Here is a 21356-nt window from a genome sequence, read left to right on the forward strand (position 1 = left end):
ATTGAAAACAAGTAGAAACAGCATGGCAGAAAGAAAAAAAAATCATGTTAACAGAAGATGAAATAAACCCTATGAGGTTTATATTTCTTCCTATGGCAACCAGTGTGGACGTTGAAGATGTACGTCCAGCATCCCACTACAGTCAACATCACATTCTAGTCAAGTTGACAGCTCTTTAATTATAGTAACATTTTAAAACGTGACAAGTTTGCTTACCTTCACCTATACATATTCCTACATGATAACCCTGATAAAACTGACTCTGACCTGCTCCAGTTGTTGTAATCACTTTTGCTTTGCTTCGAGGTCCATCTCCCTTGGTGGTGTACGCTGCCACAGTGACTGAGTAGGTGGTTTCAGAATGCAGTCCACCAATGATGGCCTCCTGTAAAACGGAAAAATCTTGAGGTCAGAAGTTAAAAGGAATCAGTGAACCTGAGCGAGACTGCCTCAGAGGCAAACCAACCAAACACAAACCCCTCTCAAACAAGCTTCCCTTTGCCAAAACACACAGCACCAAAAGAAAAAAAAATAAAATAAAATGAAACACCATTCTCTATCCATGTGAAATTTCATGATCAGTTTACTTACAACAGGAAACAAAATATTTGAAGCATCTGATAAATTGTTTGTTGTGGACATATAGGACAAGGAACTTTTCTTTAGTCAAGAAAAATTCCTCTTCCTGTATCCAATCTTAAGGCACAAACTGAACCCGTTAACCAACCGACAAACCAAACAAATGAGCCAGAACATCACCAGTGTGTCAGTGTTCATGTCTGCTGCATGGATGAGCATGAAGCTGTACCCAGAGGACCATCACAGCTCTGCACTGTAAAATCTTAGTAATATTCCACTCCTGAATACAGAACATTTTGAGGACTCAATATATGCTAAGATAAAAAATAAAGTCAATTGCATAGTTTTATTTTTAAGTTGGATTCTTGATATTGAATGTCCTCTGGGTCTTCATGCAGGTAGCTGAACAGTCTCTTCACAAAAACAAAGACACATCAAAGTGGTTGAACACATCAGTAACTCAACAGTCAGGAATAAACAGGCAGCAGAAAAAAAAACAGCAAACCAGTGAGGTAACACACTGTTATTGGTCACCTGCTGCAGTACTGGTACTTACTTCCCAGGCTGCATCAGTCTGAGTAAAACAAACCCACACAAACCAGAATTACACACTCTGAGCATGAACAAAGCTCATATGTAAACAGACACACAGACACATGAACATGAATACTCACCAATGGATACAAGTTACAAACACATTAAGTATGCATGTGCATACACACAGTTTTAATGTGCAAATGTGCACACACACGGATACACACTGACATGAGTATACACTCAATACTGAGAACAAATTAATGCCAGCGGCTTGCGAACACTACTGGAGTTATCTGTTTCTGACTGGGGCCACTGAGAGGACAAACACAACACTGCCTGCTAGCCTTCCTGCCGGAACTCCTCACAAACATCTCATCCTCCTTGAATATTATATGGATTTGCCCTGGTGCAGTTTCTTCAACTAATGAAGTTTTAATTTCCTTATCATAGAAGAACATTTAACATTCAGTTCAGTTTGACAATACTTCTTGCTGTCCCTCTTTTTTAAGGGACATTTGGTGCCACAACATCAGCATCTAAGGGATGTAGGGAGTCAATGTTAAATTACAGTATCATAAAATAAAATTAACTTTATGGAGGAAGTGTCATTATTTTAATCATACAACATTCCTTTTACTTTCTTAGTAGTTAAAGCTGCAGAGATCTTTATTTTTTACCCTTATTCTGGCAAGGTCAAACTGAGCCTAGTAACACTTTTGAAACTCAGCAGAAAATAGAAAAAGCAAGGCTTCAAAGTTTCCTTCAGAGCAAGTGCTTAGAGCAGCACCAAAGGGCATTATAAAGATTATTAAATCGACTAGTTGTAGCAATAGATTCTTTCCTACAGGGCTCCCTACACCACTATCCTCACGAGTGTACAAAATGCCAGGGGAAAAATGGGCAGCAATCTCAAAACAAATAAATGTGCTCCAGAGACTGAAGAATCGTTTGAATTTGTATAAAAAGAAAAAGCCATAGTTATCTGACAAAAACAAAACAAAACCTGCATTCCTTCAAAATCGTACAATGTGTGAGAATGCCAAGGGTGAACAAACCATTCAATTGTTTTTGCTGTTGACATGTGTCTGTGTCTTGTCACACTACATTAGCTACCTGGCACACAGGCCGCTATTGCCCAAAGATGGCTGCTAAAGGAATAATAAAGATGTGCGAACAGATGTCTCCTACAACAGTGTATAGCTCTGTATCTGTCAGGTGTTAATCAACACATTAAGACAAGAGGGAGAAGAGGCGCATGTGACTCATGCCTTGTGGGCGTAGATGAAGAAATCTGACCATGTGTGAAATGCAAACAGATCTGTCTTATACTGGCTGTTATTAAATAAATAAATTGATCGGCGCACATCCAGCTGGCTAATTTGTATAAAGACAAAAACCCTCTGTCAGAGTGGTGATGCATAAACAGAAGGAAATAACACTCAAATATTCTCAACGTTTGCAGGTGATTATTGGATTGATTAACCAGTATTCCAACTTGTATATGAGGGAACAAGTTAACTAAATTATTTTGATTTATTTCAGGGGTTTCTAACAAACGATAGGCCTTTTCCTTAAAAAGAATTACTTGCTTTTGTTTGAATGCTGAAAACAATGACTGTCATCCTGGCAGGCCTCTATTGAATTCATGACTAGGAACTGAGTGGCTCTGCATCTTTCCCAGTGCAATATGACGTCTAGGAGGTAATAAGCCATAACAAAGGGCTGTGTGACAGCCACGGGAAAGCGAGCAGCCATCATTGCAAATGAAAAGAACATGAAAGGCTAGTGGCAATCTTGGAGATGTGTTGAGCTGATAAAACACACAGCTAGATCTGTCATGTGGAACACTAGGTGAGACCGCACGTTAGGTGAGCCTGGTTAATATCAGCACCACACTAGGACGGTGACACACAATGTTCAGCTGTGCTATGCGCCCAGTGATAAAGAAAAAAATCAGTCAGAATTGACTGAATCACACTGCAGTATTTAACCTGAACTATTCAACTTCTACACAATCATTAGTGTATTTGTGCTTTGTGGTTGCACACACACGCATGCACGCACGCACACACACACAGGTACAAACAAACAGAAATATATAACAAAGCAATCCAAACACACATATCTGGCTGTGGTCGTGATGGGGTTATGGCATTTCATGAGCACTCGTAATACATGGATAGCAGGCATGGCATACTCATAATCCAGAGGCACACAAAATACCCCAAAATTGAAATTCACAAAATGGAGAAGAGCTTGCCCTGCAAGACAACCCAGCAGCACACATGAGTGTTACTCACATGCTCGGTGGACTCCTCAATGTTCCACTGATGGGAGACAAGACACAGGACACAGGGCGGGGAGAGAAATGAGTCAGAGACAAACACAACTAGCAGGGAAAAAAAGCACTTGTCTTTTTTTCGCTCAGAGACAGATGAATGTAGGTGTCAACACAGTTATGCAGGAGACAAAGAGCACAGAGGAAGAGTGTGTTCGAACAGGAGTGAAAATAAAAAAAATGAAGACAAGTTAAATGGCATGAAGCAAATGGTTTGGTTGAGTTGAGCAACGGTTGTGGATGTCATTGTTGTTTATGATGCACTGCCTTGTTATCCATTTGCAAATTATTGCAATAAAAATCTTTCTCATCCTGCCGAGCAGCTGTATTCAGTAGGATACCTATCTCATTTTGGATGTAAGGCATCAGCAATGTAAAAACTCTGAAGCATTTCTGCCCTGTCAGAACAGGGGGAGGGGCAGTTTATTCATTATATTTAAATATGGTTTTAAAATGTTCTTGTTGCCTGCTGTGCCTGGCCAAGTGGTTCCCTGGGGAGGCAAAAGCCCATTTCTTGCTGTGGGGTTCCATCAGTACAGAGTGTGAAATCCTATTACCAGTACTTCTATGCTAGCCCTGTAACATCAAACCCCATCGATGCTAAATGCAACTGCTGGTGTTTACCAGCTCTACAGTTCACTCTCCGTAGAGGAGTTCACTGATGAGTGACCTGGTTGACAACTAGCAGAAGAAATGACAAGGGGTAGAACAAATTGGGGAACACAAAATCAAGTAAGGCTGTGGGAGAAAAGTGTGTGAGGGTGGTCAATAGTAATGATTGGATTTGTATAGCTGGATGAGAGATGCAAGAAGCTGGTAAACAATGATGCTGGGACATTAAAGGAAAGGGGAAGGAGGTGAATAAATGACATCCCTTCATCTTCTGACTTTAAAGTCCCTACTCCTTACATTCTGTTGCTACTGTGATTGTCTTTTCTGCTCTGTCTCCCCTTGAGTCTTGTTTTCCCTGCCTATTGCATTTAGTCTGTGTACTGTTTCCTGCAGTTTGCTCTTCTAGCTTTCCAGCATCTTTGTGAGTATGTTTTCCTCCTCTTTTTATCCTGCCTGTTTGCATTGTTTGCCTGCTATTCGAATTACCTGTGTAAAAACCTTACAAAAGTAAAAATTCTGCTTTTTACTAACAGGGCTTTGCGGTTGGGTCTAGCTTCTTATCGGAATCAATTATGACACCATTGAGACAACACTAAGGCTTGTCTGTGCAATCTCACAATGCGACCAGTTGTTCATCATAAGCAACACAAGCGTACAATTATTACCCTTGAATTAAAAGAGACTTTTGAACTTAATGCTTGTTTGTGAAAATTATTCAGTCACTGAGGAAGATGCACACCTCAAGTCTATATGTTTGAAATAACATCTAAATACCCTTAGAGACACTGCAATTTAGATTAGCAAGTCCTAAAATGATATGGAGCTTATGGAGAAAACATAAAGACAAAATTCATAAGCGGTGTCTGACTTCCTACTTGTACAACCTTCTTTTCTTTCTCTTGTTGTAACTTTCCAAAAAAAAAAGTCTCAAACTGATGATTCATTTCACATTGGACAGACTGTGTTTATCATACTTCATTGACTGTTGCCATATGAAAAGACAAAAGACCCAACTTTTCCACTCTCCTCACAGTGGATGAATATTTATCACTACCTCGCCAAGTGAAGCACAAGTAGGGCTCTGTGTGGTCCCAGCTGAAACCAGTCAACACACACGGTACATTAAAAACTGCTACCTCACGCTCCTGTGACAGAATGGGGCATTAAACAGTACTGTCTAAGAACAGCTGCAACTTAGCTCCATGAATAACAGTTTGTGACGTGCTAATTACTTAATTTGTTTACCAACTACTCCAATTGGTAAGTCAACAGAGAAGCAAACACATTAAGGTTTGGAAGAGTTCCTATCTCATCTTGGGTTTAATCCCTTTCTATCGCAACTGCTTTTTCTTTCTGCTCAAATCCACGGGAGAATTATAAATTATCCCCCATTTATATTTCGAATGCCAACGCAAGCCGAAAACCCATCATTGCTGATAAGCGTCGTTTGTAGAAACAGAGCAGTGTAATTTGCAGGCGGGTGAATGCAAATGTGATGACATGGGCTGCAATGTGTGGCTATAAAAATGGCAGCGAGTGATGTGGAAGAGAAGGAGCTGTCATGTTTGATGGAGTGAAACGGGCTGAGGTGCTTCTTTTCTTTTTTTTTTTGATTCACATTCAACTCCAATCTAAAGAAATGAAGCCCATAGAGTCAGTGAAGCATGTCCTTGCTCGTTGCCTCATACAAATGTACACACACACCACAAAAACGCATGAGTGGTCAAACAAAATTAACCTGGAAAAGTAGTGCTGAATAAACGCAAACTTGTGCAGGAAGCTAAACTTCTGTAGAAATTGTGCAGACAGTAGATAATGACCTCAAACTCCACCATGTCATTTCAGCCAACTTATTTGACACTTCTAACACAACCTCAGAGCAGGGGTGCACACGCTTTATCAGCATTATAAAATGACTAAGTAAAAATTATTTACCTACTACAAAAATACAAAACATTTATTTATGAATATATTTAGAATTCTTTATATGTGAAATTTTTGTTGATGTACCTTGCATAAATGCATGAGCCCATGTTTCACAACACAGTACAATGAACTATGTAGATTTTTTTCATGTACATTTCCTCTGTTTTCTCTGTTGACTGAATGAAATCAATCAGGGATACATAGTCCGAACGGTAGCTGCTGAGAGCCACTCTCAAGAACACTTCCAAATGATCATCAGTCATAGAGGAACGGCACTTAGACTTAATGTGGGGAATGGTTGACGAACATAAATAAGTGAATAATGCAATCATGGAGGTACCTCATTTCCACATGTTGGGGTACTTTTCCTATGTGGGTAATTTCCAGAGGTGTCAATGAACTCTGGACTTCAGCTGAATGTCAGCTTGTAGTGTCAACATCTCATTTTCCACTCCAGAAGAGTTCAGGTGAAACAGTGCTGCCATTTTTGATGGAAGTGAATCAACATCGGTATCTTCCCAAAAAAAAATAGCACATAGATGTTGTGACTGGCTTGAGCAAAGACAAGCCCTGAAAGTTTTGTAAAATTGTCGGTCTGCTGTGTAGCATGGGCGTCCCTTGAATCTTCAGCACTGATGCCAGGTTCTGCAAGTTTGCCAAATCCTGGTGCTGCAGTTTGGAAAGGGATGCTGCATCTTTCCTCTGAAAGCCTCAACTATCTATTAATTAGTTAAGTCAGCTGCTTCAACGAATGCCTCTTTTACCATCTCTCCACCTTGGAAGCACTTGTTCTTAACGTTGAAGTAACTCAACCAGAACGATGAAATTGGCTGTAAGAAAAACAACTGCTGTCTAGACAACTGGCTTTTTAGTTATTTCAATTTTCTCTTGCTCAGCTAACTTTTTGGTAGAAAGTTGGTATTGTAGTTTCTATGAACAGCCCAAAAGTGCCGCTCCACATTTCCCTTCTTCGGTATAAAGATGGTAGACTGTTCACAAGTAGACTGGCAGATGAAGCAAAAAAAATAAAAGTCTGTAGGTAACTCACTAACTAACTTGTTGTCATTGCTGGCTTATTACTGTGTCAATGCATGTGCAGCGACCTAAATTCCAGAAAACATCAAATGTAATCTGATTGGATACCCTGTGTGTCAATAAAGTGATGGGATGGCTGGACGTCTATTTTAATGTTATGTGATCTACCTAATCGCTAGCTAGCTTGTTAATGTTGCTAGCCATAGTGTCGCTGATTGTGCATTTGCAGTGACCTACATTCAAGACGTCTTTTTTTCTGTAATGTTGTGCAATCTGCCCGAACTACCGTTGGGATCTACCAGAATTACCATCGAGATCGACCAGTCGATCGCAATCAACATATTGAGCACCTCTGCCCTAGAATTGGCGAGATACCTCAATCCACTAGGTATTGGGCTGGGGACTGGAGGGTGGTTGGTTCAAGACCCGCCCGCGGACCAAAACATTTGTAGTGTGAACTTGTAGTTGGAGAGGAGCCAGTTCACCTCCTGAGCACTGCCTAGGAACCTTTAAGCAATTTACTGTCCGCAAAGAAGTTGCTCATTGTGGTGCACCATAAAGAAGCTGCATGCTGTTTTACCATCATCCTCTCCTCCATTTGCATGCCTGCAGGCCCCTTGTGTGTGTGTGTGTGTGTGTGTGTGTGTGTGTGTGTGTGTGTGTGTGTGTGTGTGTGTGTGTGTGTGTGTGTGTGTGCGTGCGTGCGTGCGTGTGTGTGTGTGCTACGGCCTGTACATGTATACACATGTGTGAAATACATTAATATATAGAGTGGGAAAAAGTCATTTCCCTAAGGTGATAGTAAAAGTGTACTTCTACTTCTAGAGTTTGCTGTGATAGCGATGACACATCCTATTTGGTGTGGACACTTGCCCACTCAGGTTCAGACCACTTTCTCAGTAGAAATGTGGCTGAAAAGGGTTTGATAACATAACAGTTAACTTGGCCTCTGGTTTAAATTTAGCAGGAAAATGAGGGCTCGATGTGGGCTCCTGTTTGAAAAGAAAAAAAGGCTCTTAACCCGCCCACACACAGGCAGCCTTTCCTAGCTCTCCTCCCAGTGTTTCTGCTAACCCCGAGAAGGGGTGAAGAGGAGCCAGAATCAGTGAGAGAAAGATGAGGGGAGTTAGATAGATAACCATTTGGAATCCAATCAGATGACTCAGATGTCTGACTTAAGTTGAAGGTGATGTTGTGTTATACTCCAAGTGCCTTTTTGCTCCTGGCAAGCTTATCGTGCATCAAATGCAGGTGAAGGGCAGATATGGAACTGATTTCACAAGAAATGACAAATTCTTACGAGAAACCATGTGAGATGTGCCAAGAACGAATTAAATTGTTGTTCCTTTTATTTGTCATCAATTGCAGGTGTGCGACGGAGGGATCTGCATGAGTCTGAGATGAGTCATGAACTCTTTTCAGCCCCTGGATCACAGACTATGAGGTTCATCTCGGCTGCAAGCATGTTTGCACATGTTGTCTGGATTGTTTTGTTAGGGTAAATGCACAGAATGACGTGTTAGAATCACAGGCATTGCCTTAAACCGGTTGGGCAAACCTGGACAACGGATTACTGTGTGGTCTTTTGTGTCATCTGGGCAGGTCCTTGCAGGTTGGCTACTCAGAATATCATACAAAGCAGTCTGTTGAGATGACTCAGTCATGTGTAACCAACCTGCACGCAAGCCTGGTAATTGCTCAACTGGCTTCTCAGGCAGGATGGGTGTACAAGAGCGACCCAGGAGGGAAAAAAAATGGAGTTGGAGGTAGGGTGAAAAAAGAAAGCATGGGATGGACGAAACTTTCAGGTTTTCTGCCAAAGGCAGGATGTGTTTGAAAGGTGTCCCTGACACCTAAATGGAACATGAAAGAAAATGCTGAGCACCAAATTGCACTGTCTTTGAGTTTATTGTGTTGACCTGGCACAAATCAGACATGGCAGGGAGTATTGTTTGTACAACAAGCAGGGTCATGTTCAGTTCAGTTTTCATAACGCAAAACAGTCACGCTGAACATGTTGACCAACACTTGCAGATAGAAAAGCCACAGCATTATTTTTGTTCTGTTACAGACCAAACAATGCTGCCCTGATATCAAGCTCTCAGGCACAAAGTTAGATAACAACCAACAGTAGTAGCTGCCAGAAAGTACTACTGTAACACAAAGGTTTTGGACTATCTTTGGCTGTTAAAAGTGGAACATTTGGCAGACAGAGCCTCTATTACTAAGGATAAAGGATTGTTTAACTAACTGGACAACAACACCTAATGATTGTTCCTAGAACCTTCCATGTTCAACACAATAGTACAGGATAAGAAGAATAAAATAGACCAATATAAAGAGTTATGTACACATTCATATCATGTCGTCACTGTATACAGGTTGTCCTCAACTTACAAACATTCAACTTACGAACATTCAAAGACAATTGTCCTGCAGTTCTGCCACAATCCCTGCCGTAGCAGACCGCTGTGTGCATCACCAAGAGTCGTCTATCTCTCTTGTTCTTTGTTGCTTTATCTCAGAGCGTCAGCATTCCCACCTTGGATAATTTACTGTTGATCATGGATGATAAAGCAAAGGCTATTGAAGATAGTGGTAGTGGTGACCATCTCTTTGATGATAATTTTGCCTCTGACTGGCAATAATTCCCCCCTCCTCCCCCTCTTTATTTGTTCTAAAGGTAATAATATCTACAGGATTGACAGCAGATATTGGAACTAAACACATGTATTTTAATATGATAATATGTTTTTGTTCTTATAGTACACAAAGGAGGTGTTATGTGCTTTTAAGGGTTTCCTAGTTAAGAGTACAATATGTGTGGTAGACAGATGTTAGGTCAAGTGCAATAATGTAAACTTGATTATTATTTATCCGTGTTTAATCTACAATGATTGAACTCCAAATGATCTGTACCTATTTATTTTATAATGTGTGGTGTTTATGTTAAGTTGTCCCCCTGTAGGAGGTAAATGTTGCAGGAACCAATGTTTCGGGTTAGATTTCCCCCCCAAGCATGAACACTGAACTCTGAAGGTTTTGCTATTTGATATTATTATTGGTCGAGTAACCTGAGAAATTTAATGACAATAAAACAGTAATCAAGCAGAAAGTGGCGTGTCGGACTTTTTGATTACCAGGAAGCACCCCAGCGCATCGTTCATGTTAGTGCAGCGGAATGCCTCAGTGGCTTAAAGCTTGGCTTAGCCTTTACAGCCCTGAGAATAAAATTAAATCACTAGAGGTAAATATTTGAGTTAAGTTGTGGTACTACAGTAAATTAATTCATTTATGTGTTGCTTTTATGACCGGTTATTGTTTCTGGTAAGTTTTAGGAAATAGTGCTCTTGTATTTAGAGTAGCAATGGCATTTAAATAGTCTCATGTCAATTATAGAAATAAATTTAATAAATAATGACTTACAAACAATTCAACCTACGGACAACTTCTTGGAACCAATTGTGTTCGTATGTTGAGGACTACCTGTACATTTAAGCCTGAATAGCAAATAATATAACAGAGAGGGATAAAAAACTATCCATTGGTTGGGTAGTTTGTGTCCCATTTCATTTTCCTGCAAGCATATAAGGCTTTAAGTCCAAGCTGGGTTAGCAAGGTTCCCATCCCATATATTCCTCTACTCGCAGGGAGGTCCTACTGATCTTGGACAAAGAGATGAAATGTGCTGATGGCAAAGATAGTCTCGAAAAATCTGCTTCTGTTGATCTAAACACTAGCTGCTTTTCCAAAGCAAATAGGTCTATTCCTCTGATTGGTAACAAATGTTTAGGGGATGAATAAAATGAATAACTAACTCCAGTTTTTATTCCAGTTAAGCTGTTTTCAGCTCTATCCATCCTAAATTCACTTGACTAAATTTTTATGAATGAACAATGTCTCAATTTTACATCTGAAACATTGTTTCAAGGTGACTTTGACAGTACTGCCTCTTCCAAGATGATAAGACTTAAGACATCGGGGAGTTTGCCAGAACAAATTAGGGTTAATAGCTGCACTCAAGGGTACAGTAGTGTGTAAAGCCTAATAACTGAACTAACAACCTGTTCTCCCTAAATGATGCTGCAAAACATTTATCAGCAAATGCTGCTCAGGGATATATGCAAGGCTGTTCAGATTTTTTTTTGCGGTTTTCCTGCGGCCAGGGAGCACTTACTTGTTCAAATTAGATGTTTCTGTGTGAGACCATCAATAGTGAGAATAGATGTGTGTTTGTGCAAATGTTTTTCCAGGCATACAATCAGAACAAGACTCTTAAGCTGGTCTCTTGTCTCCAAAAGAGAAAATTGAGGATGAGGTTTTTGGTTTTAAGATATTCATGAATATCTGAAGGATTACAATCTCTCATCCATCTCACTGTGTCACACAGCTTTGGGCAATTCAGATCAGCCTGAATTAATGTGCAAAGGGCAACATTATGAAAAAAAGGTGCAATTCATAAACATAGTAACAAGGCAGTGCATATGTATTACCGCTAAATTGCAAAAAGAGGTGCAGTGATTCCACTAAGCCCACTCCTGATGTAACACTTATAAAATATTTAATAGCTATTACTGTAGAATTAGAATGGATCTCATTACTACAGCTAATCCAAAGCTGTGGGAGCAGGATACCAATTTAGAGTCAAATGTCAAATGTAGGGATGGTTCAAAACAAAAATGTGGGAGGGGGTGGGGGGGGGTTACCGCACTCGACAGAAAGAAATTTTGTGTGTCACCCGGTGGGGGGAAATGAAGTGTGAACATAGAGAATGGAAGAGAATAAGGATGCAGTGGAGAATAGCGATAAAATAAATGAACACAAGACAGTTACACAGAAAAAGAGAGACAGAGAGAGAATGGACAAGAGCAAGACATCATCCAGTACCTGGGCCTCTGGCAAAACCACGTCCATGATGTTAGGCAGGCCTGTTGGTTCACCGTTCTCCATGTGAGAGAAAATGACTTGGTAGCCCCGGATCTGGCCATGCTGCTTGGCCTGCAGGGGAGGCTTCCAAGTAACCCGAATTGCTGTGGAATTTATTGCCTCAACCTCCAGCTTCCTCGGGGGTGCTCCTGGCACTGAAATTCACGGGAAAAAGGGAAGAGAGACAAAGGCAGATGAGAAACTCAGACTGAAATAGACAATGAGAGAGATGGGGGAGTTCTGGGTTTGTTTGATTTTATTCAATTCATTGCATTTTGCGATTATGGGCCAACAACTCATATCAAAATTATGACTCGTGTGAGTTTTTAAATAGAAAGAAAGTGATGTCCCCAAACATTTAGTATAAAAGCATGCAATCTAGCAATGTATGTAAAGCGCTGAATTTTAGTTTGAAATTAGCTGAGCAGCAGCAAACTTCAAACATGTTAATTTTGGATGAGTGTGTCTCAGGAGAAGTCACTCCGTCTGGATGGAAACAAAATGACAACTGAAGGAGAAGAAGAAAGAGCTGTTGAAAAGAGGGGGTTAGTTCTGCTTCAAGCTATCAGAGCAAACGAGAATGACCAGGTTAAGATCAGATTTCCCCTGCCATAGCTGTAAAGACGCATAGATATAAAGAGTCAACAGGAAAAAGGAAAAACAGAGGAACACCATTCCTCCAAAAATACTGTCTCATCAACTGAAAACAGATTAACAGGACAAAGAGCAATTTGTTGAAGCTGAAGAAAGTGAATGTAAATAGTGACAGGCAGCCCAAAGCAAGAGAGATGTGAAGATCTTGATAGGACACTACCCGGGAAGGGGTGTCAACCTACCATCGTCTTTTGTTCTCACCCTCACGGGGGCACTTTCAGGGCCTGGACCCACGTCAGTGTGTGCCCTCACCCACACCTGATACTCAGTCCACTTCTCCAGGCCCTCCAGCACATAGCTAGTAGCATCTGCGCCTATCCCCGTCACCTCATGTCGGTCCGTATCTTCTCCGACCAGGGCCTGGTAGCTGACTGTATATCGCACAATGGCGCCATGGCGGCTAGCAGCAGGTGGAGCAACCCAACTCACCTTGAGGCTAGTGGAGCTCAAGCTGACCAGATGTACCTCTTGGGGGGGGGCTGATGGGGCTGGAGGTGGAGGGGAACACAACCACACGGAGGGGGGGAATGGATCAAGCAAACAAAAAATAAAAAACAACACAAACAAACACAAGGTAAAACTGGAAGCTTTTTGTAAAGTTGTCAAAAAATATGTAGCTCTAATCTGAATACCAGACTACATGTAAAGACTGGAACTGTAAACTATCCTTTTCAATTAACTTTGTCCCAATGACCAGATTTCACACTGTATGTCCATAATTTTAAACATGAAGGCCCAAATTGGGATAAGCATTTTAGTGAAACTACAGTTTATTCATAATGTTTGTACTTCGGTACTATATAAATAAACACAGTGGGTTTTAAGTGACGTACAGGGCCAGGGTATAGTGGACAACCCATATTGTCTCCTTAAAAATGTGTTTTGAACTGTTTAATTAAATTTATGATGCATTAGTGATGAATGTAAAGGCATTGTACTAGAAGTTAGAACAACTGAGTAATTCTGTTTTTTAGACCAACTACAAAAAACTTCCACACTTTGCATGATGGTACCCTCGGACTGAGTGATTGACTGCAAAATCATTTTACAAGGCAACTGTTGAAGGGTTTGGCATTACATTTCCATTTGAGGCCATGGAAAGCAAAAATGTTTTTATAGCGACGCTTTCCGTTCATAACTCATCTCTGCTGCTTCTTACAGGATGCAGAGGGAGTGATGGACTGGACATAGATGTGCAAGAGTGGAAACAAGTGCTTGACAGTGTTGACTGGTATTCACACATCAATGCAGAAGCTCTGGGCTTCTGAACAGTGTTTGTCAGAGGCTTTTCAATGCAGCTGAGGCACACTGAGCTGCCTGAAGTCATGCAGTTATGACCACTCTTGCTACCATTAACATCTGGAGTGTAGTGCATTGGAGAACAATACTGTTATGAATTTGAATGGACAAATTTCAAAAACGTTTTCAATTTCTTACATCGACATGCAGCTGTCATTAAGCCTTTTGGAATTGAGTGACTAGGACTGAAATGACATTGCTGTAGCAATGTGATTCTGTCAACATCAATATTGTTTTTAATTTCATGCCTAGACATACAATATTCCAATTCAGTTCATTTAATTTAGCATATAAAGTAAAACATGTCACTATAGAATTGGTAGCTATGCCTACAGTCTTGAATAGGAAGGTATAACAAAAAATCAAATAAAATTATTTTCAACAGCTGCCAAATAAACTGAAAACTCTCAAGTCCAGAGCAAAACAGAAAACTAATAAACTATTATAAAATAAGGAACAAGACCACAAAAAACAAATATAATAGCATTCATAAATTAAATGCATCTAACAGCAACAAACCTATTCAACTCCACATAAAAAGCCTTTTCAAAAAATAATAAATTTAAACAAAACAAAAAGCGCAAAGTGTGAAAGGTATTCAGATGAAGCATGCCCATGAAATCTCTTTTTAATAGGCAGAGCAATATACAACTCAATTATGAATCCAATGAACTGACGACAAACAGCCAATCTTATAATACTCGAGCTTAAAAGAGTCGGATCATGTTGTGGCTGGTCCATTAAAAAGTGGATGGACAGAACACTAAAAAGGCCTGACAAAACAGCATTAATTACAAAATGTCATATCTAAGTCAAATTGAATGACAGGAGGTTGACACCACATAAAATTGAGCAAAAATGATTAAGATAAAAAGTGGTGCCATATTCAGGTGAAATAATTTACTACTATCTACCTGTTCTTCCTATTACAAAAGGCCAATACATAATCATCTTACATCATAGAGTGCATGTACGATATAGTCACATACAAAATTATAAAAATATAGACATAAATACCTAGATTGTGAGTAACTCAATTAGAAAAAAGTAGACCAATTTCACTACTGTTTGTAAAAGCACCAGAATAAAAGCATTGCCAATCATTGTAAAAATGATTTATGCCAAGTGCTGATCCACTGTTTCTTCATGAATGAATAACCTCCTGTGTTCCAATTTTTGGTGTTGGAGATAATCTTACTTTTCAATCTGATTAAAAAGACAATGAATTATCCTCAATAATCTGATTCTACATTGCCCTGGATGTATCTTAGTGATCACATGCTACGCATGAATGCTGCCCCAGGTCCATGTGTAAGCAGCAGTACGGGGGCACAACCCAGCATCAATTGTAGGCTGGTCCCAAGCCCGGATAAATGCAAAGGGCATTTGACGTAAAAAATATTTTGCCAGACATTCATTCATTCATTCATTTTCTGCCGCTTCATAGCGAGTCATGGGGAGCTGGAGCCTATCCCAGCTGGCATTGGGCGTTAGGCGGACGACACTCCGGGCACGACGCCAGTGTGCCGCGGATTTGCCAGACATATGAGCGTTCTTCTAAAATAGTAAAAGGATGACATGCTGTGACAACCCCTGACGGGACAAGCCAAAAGAAAGTTTTAATCTGCCTCTATTTTATATTACTTCTCATGCATTTCAAAAAAACATCATGCAGCGTGTAAAGACCATTGAGTTCTTTGTCGGGTTTATCTAAGTTTATGTTTTTATATTTTCATTTATGCACAGCAGAAAATATTTGAAAATAGTTCAGTTATGTTCATTGCTTTGAAACTTGAAATAAATAAGCATTTAAAGGCAGCACTTTAGAATGTCACATTTCCACACATTTCCTTCCCAAGGTTTATGCTTATCATATGAGCACCAACCTGACTCCACTCTGAATCCAAGTTCTGTCTTTGTATCTCCTGCTTATACAGAAACTAGACTTATTGCTATCTTATATGCAGTATAGATGATTGATTTACTTCTGTAAATATTATCAGCAAGTATTTTGTGATGAATATATTTTTGAGAATAAGGAGATAGGAGTTTAACAAGTTTACACTTCTTCCTACTCCTTTTCGGATAGTGCTCATTTTAGTGTATTTATTATTGTTTGTTATTGTTATTTTGTTTTGTTATTCGAAATAAATGAACTCATTCTTTCATTCATTCATAATATCACTGTAATCCTGTTACTAAAAAGATTTGATTGAATTTTACCAATTGAATGTCAGAATTAAAAAAACTGAACAAAACAAACAAAACAAAAAAACGAACTAGAAATGTATCAAGCTTCATTTAACTTAAAGTTTGCCTTTCTGGTTTGATCTGGGATTGTACTTACTGAGGTGTATCTTTTGTTTTTAATAAAACATAATCCTGTACAGAATGTGTATGAGAAATAAATGCACTGGATATGTCTTAAGGATGATGTGGTAAAGGAATGGTGCCAACACAGCAAAAATAAAGGCTGCAGTTGGCAGGCACAGTGACATTTTAAATGCTGATACTTTAAAAGCGCACCATGAAATGCATCAAAATACAGGTCAAACGTGGTAAAAGCACAAGCACATACAGTACCTTTGACACTGAACACAGGGTTTGTCCTCAGACAGATGGACAGAAGAGTTAGTATTGTTGACAGAGGTGAAGTGGTGGATGCGAAAAACTGACCAGGACAGCTGCACTGTCAGCATTTTATATTGTACTGTAACTGTCTGGACACAGTTGCCACTGCTTTCTGATCTGAGCTCTATGAATAACAACTTTGTCCTGTTTGAACAGAAATCTGTTTGTGCCAGCTTAGATTGATTGTTCCTCAAACAAATTAGTTAATGGACAATGGAAAAGACAAATAAGTAAAACAATGTGAGGTGCAAGAAATTATTAACTTACTAGACTGCGCAGTGCGAGCCTCAATGGGTTGGGTGAAGACACCTAAACCCATATCGGAATGGGCAGCCAGGGAGAAATAGTACAAGGTGTCAGGTTTTAGATGATCCACAGCATAGGAGCCCACTGGGTCAAAGGTCACATGTCTCTGGAAGGATAGAACCCAGAGATAAAGATAGAACACATAAAGGTGAATTAAAATCGAGGGGAAGCCATACCAGTCATTTTACGTGCTGACTTACAGCATTTCTTGCATTGCTATGACACATAAAGCCTGAACTGGTGTCTCTCTTTGTTATATACATAACATTTTTAGAATGCAGATATGAATGTGTAATTCATAGTTGGTGCAGTGGTCCAGCAACGTTGAGTGAAAAACGACAGCAATAAGAGCTAGAACATAACTCTGCTGTCTGCTAATACAGTAAATCTTTCTCATCAGCAGGGGAGCTGAATGCATTACTGTGGCAGCCGCTGCCTCCCATTCAGAGGAACCACATCATAAAGAGAAGATTCATTCATCTGCAATGTCACTGCAGAAAAGTGTTATAGAATATCACAGATATAATGCTAGGTGAATAGAACAATAGAATAATAGAACGATAGAACAATAATAAAGATAGATATAGATAGACAGACAGGGAGATAGATAGATGATATGCTAAATAAAATGCAGGAGAAGAAATGCAGGTAATCAGTTGGTGTAGTTGTTCTAACCTTGTCGTCTAAGCCTGCTTCCCAGTACTGCAGCTCATACTTAGTGATAGTGGGGTCCTGTACGGGCCATAGCCATGACAACATGATACGGTTGTCCAGTTCAGCTTCAGCTTCAAAGTTGGAAGGCTGTGCAGGAACTGAAGACCGAGGGGCAAGAGGACAGAGGTTGAAGAATAACGCACATTATTTCAGCTAAATGCCCTCTGAAGTATTAGCAGCAATAATTTCATCTCCAAAATTGACTGTAGGATAAGACATTTGAATTACAAAAATAAACTACGCAAATAGCATCATGCACATACTAGTTGTAGAAACATACATGTTGGCTAAATAACATTCATCACCTTCATATACAAGCTTAATACAAGCAAACCTTGGTTTTCGAACGCTTTAGACATCGAACAAATTGGAATTCGACCAAAAAATTCGGAATTTTTTTGTCTTAGAAGTTGAACAATATTTGGAAGTCGAATGCAAAACGAACACCTTTTTGGGTCGACTGTGGCTCAGTGGTATCGTGGGTCGTCCAATGATTTAAGATCGACGGTTCGATTCCCGCTCCCTCCGAGTCATTTGTCGTTGTGTCCTTGGGCAAGATACTTTACCCTCCATACCTCCAGTGGGGCACTCGCCTGTGTGTGAATGTGTGTGATTGTTTCGGTGGTGGTCGGCGGGGCTGTAGGCGCAGATTGGCAGCCACGCCTCCATCAGTCTGCCCCAGGACAGCTGTGGCTACACACGTAGTCTACCATCACCAAGTATGAATGAGGAGTGAATGAATAATAGATCCAATGTAAAAGCGTCTTTTAGTGTCCAGAAAAGTGCTATATAAATCTAATCCATTATTATTATTATTATTATTATTATTATTTCTCGCTAATTTAAATAATTTTTCACTTAATTTGCGTTTCATTGCCTATGGTACGAGTTACGGTACCGTAAACTTCTGTCCAAAAGACGATGGTAACTCGTACCTTAGGCTAACCTGATTACGTCGGGTTTTTTTTTCTTTCTTTCTTTCTTGTGTTTGCTTTCTTTTACATTTCTTTAATGTTTCATTACTATACAATTTGATATGTAAATGACATTATGAAATAACATGTTGAAAAAAGGTAGTTTTCTAGCATCTTGGAACGGATTAAGACCATTTACATTATTTGTAATGGGAAAAATGTATTTGGAATTTGAAAAATCGCTATTCGAACAGCCTTCCAGAATGAATTGTGGTCGGAAACCGAGGTTTGCCTGTACAAGCTTTTATTAAGCTTGTATTACCTCACAACCTAGAGGTTGTTTGCTCACCTCCTTTTTGAGTTTTGACAAGCAGGATGTCTGAAGGTGGGCCATCACCGACAGAAGTGAAACCCAGCACCCGGAGGCTGTAGGTTATGTCAGGAATCAGGCCTGGGATTGTAGTAAGACTGCTTTCATGTGTATTGTGCTTCTCCCAGGCACTAAGTGGAGCCGTCAAATCAGAGCTATAGTAGATACGATAGCCCCTGATTCGTCCGTTGGGTTCCTCTGGTGGTTCCCACTGGACAAGCATTGTAGTGTCACTCAGCATGCGTGCTTGAACGAACAGAGGTGGGGAGGAAGGGGCCTGTTCTCCAGTGCGTGTCTCCACAGGGTCACTGGGTGGTCCACGGCCAATGTTGTTGACAGCCATGACACGAAACTCATACTCAGAATAGGGGCTGAGTCCACCAATGCTATATCGGGTAGTTGCCACTCCTTCAACTTCCTGGAAGCCATTGTCTGATGACTTGGCTCTATACTGGATCATGTAGTAAGCGACAGGCTCTGGGTTTCCAGAGTCCCAGGTGAGAGTCACACTGGTGGCTGTGGTCTCAGTCACAATTAGGGAAGCGGGGGGCTTTGGCAATGCTGAGGAGGGAGAAGAAGGATATTAGCTGTGATGAAAACTGAATTTTAGGATTTTATTTTCATCTGAATTTTTTGACACATTCTCAAAATGTAGGCATACAAAAATAAAAATCATCTGTTGGTAATACATTGTTGCTGTTGTCCCTATTGTGGAACTCATAACACTGAAATGACTGAAATTAATGTTTCATAGGCTAGTTCTCATAGTGCTGTCTGAAAAAAACAACCTGAAATGAATAGAAGAACAAGACTGGAATGGATTGGTCATTATTAACAATAGAAGAAAATTGCAAGAGAACTCATTGTAGTTTCCACTAAATTACAAACAGAAATGAGGATCTTCTTTGTGGCTCATTTTGAAGAGGGTTTGGCTGTGACCTCTCTACATGACCTGTAACAATTTGTGTATCAATTACCAACAGTGAAAACATGAATCAATACAAACAATAATTGATAAGAGACGCTGCAAAAACACAACACAATAATAGTAAGCCACATAGTAACAGTTCCGAAGAAAAAGTTCAGCAGACATGAAGAAAGAAAGACATCCAAACCCTGACATCAATGATAATTGCCAAAAACAATGAGAGAATTACTTTTTACCTTTTAAGATCAACACAAAAAAAGGAGGCAGCACAATTGGTTATTTATAAAAAAAGAGACAATTTCAAAGTGGCTTTTTGTCATTAAATAATATATTTTAAAGTAATTCATACCTTATGCTTGGCAAAAATCAGAAACACAGTTCACATCACTAAAACAACAACTTCAAGTGTGGTTCTCACCTTTGACAGTAACCTGAGCAGTAGCTTCTATCGTGCCCAGTAATGAGATGGCGACGCAGGTGTAATTCGCTGACTCGCGTATGTTGGTGACCTCTAGCACAATGCGTCCCATCGGCATCTCTTCTTCTATGGTCAGGTCCACCTGGCCCATCATCCACTTGACATACGGCATTGGCGAGCCCACTGCCACACATGTCAGGTTGACGTTTCCACCTGGCATCACCTCTTGATTGGTGGGGGGAATGGAGAATCTCGGTGGGACTCTTCGCACTAAAAGGATGAAGAGGATCAGGAGAAAATAGTCATTACATACGGTAGGGTGTACAATGTTAAGGGAATGGGTTTTTCTTGTGACTTCAGGAGTGAAATAGAGCACAAGAAGGATAAAAGCTAACCCGTAAAAGCTAGGTAAATAGAGTGCTGATAATAGGACTATAAGAAAAAGAAACCTTCTAGAGATTATTTTATTTTAATTTGCCTACAAAAGGCAATGTAGCAAAAAAAAAAAAAAAGCTGTTTTCCCGGTGACTATGTTTGGCCCTCTTTTGTCAAACTGTCAGTTGTTTGTAGGAGTTTCATCATTGAGGGACCCTGTGGAGATGGCGTTTGCTTGATTTTTAATCCCTTTCCCTGGCTCCTTCTTTTCAGACTGTCTTTCTCACTCTCTCTCCCTCTCTTTGTGCAGTTCTGATATGCAGATAGGCTGACATTAAAATGGGTTCCCATGGAGACGAGGGCCCACTGATGTCACTGGGGACAAGGCCAACACTGAAGCAGAGGTTCCATGCAATACTGAAAAGCTGGCCCGGAATAAACAGGCAACTAAGATTTACATATGACTTGTTTTCTGTTTAAATAAAGATACACAATAAATGCCAGCCATATTTGCACACTTAAATTCTTTTTTGGAAACTTTTGCCAACAAATCCAAATTGCAGCAAAAAAAAAATCAGGTGACTGTCCATAAAAAAATTGTGTGCTGAATCCTACCAAAATATGTGCTGAAGATACTGTATGAAGGAGGGAGACGCTGACTTCTTTAATCATAATTATGAAAACAGTGAAGCAAAGGCAAATATTTACCTCCATGCTGAGGACCCACTATATCAAGAAAACACAATGGCAAAAAATTATCCTGCAGAAATGACACTTGTTTCTTCTAAAACTCA

General features: G+C 40.0%; 1 protein-coding gene across 10 annotated transcripts in view; it reads right to left on the reverse strand.

The window, feature by feature from the left end:
* The window catches only part of LOC137611737 (receptor-type tyrosine-protein phosphatase F-like), a 174710-nt gene that overhangs the window by 44201 nt on the left and 109153 nt on the right, over positions 1 to 21356 (reverse strand). For 3 of the 10 annotated variants that reach the window (XM_068339789.1, XM_068339788.1, XM_068339791.1), the window contains exons 7-15: positions 20188 to 20457; positions 18821 to 19402; positions 17519 to 17655; positions 16805 to 16949; positions 12790 to 13095; positions 11915 to 12108; positions 3417 to 3443; positions 1136 to 1153; positions 268 to 385 (exon numbers count right to left, since the gene is read on the reverse strand). In XM_068339789.1, coding sequence (XP_068195890.1) covers positions 268 to 385; positions 1136 to 1153; positions 3417 to 3443; positions 11915 to 12108; positions 12790 to 13095; positions 16805 to 16949; positions 17519 to 17655; positions 18821 to 19402; positions 20188 to 20457 — 1797 coding nt within the window. The remainder of the gene's footprint in view (positions 1 to 267; positions 386 to 1135; positions 1154 to 3416; positions 3444 to 11914; positions 12109 to 12789; positions 13096 to 16804; positions 16950 to 17518; positions 17656 to 18820; positions 19403 to 20187; positions 20458 to 21356) is intronic. The other 7 variants (XM_068339796.1, XM_068339790.1, XM_068339797.1 and 4 more) reach the window with 4 other exon arrangements.

The sequence above is a fragment of the Antennarius striatus genome, chromosome 18 (genome assembly GCF_040054535.1).
Source record: "Antennarius striatus isolate MH-2024 chromosome 18, ASM4005453v1, whole genome shotgun sequence".
NCBI classification, from domain to species: domain Eukaryota; kingdom Metazoa; phylum Chordata; class Actinopteri; order Lophiiformes; family Antennariidae; genus Antennarius; species Antennarius striatus.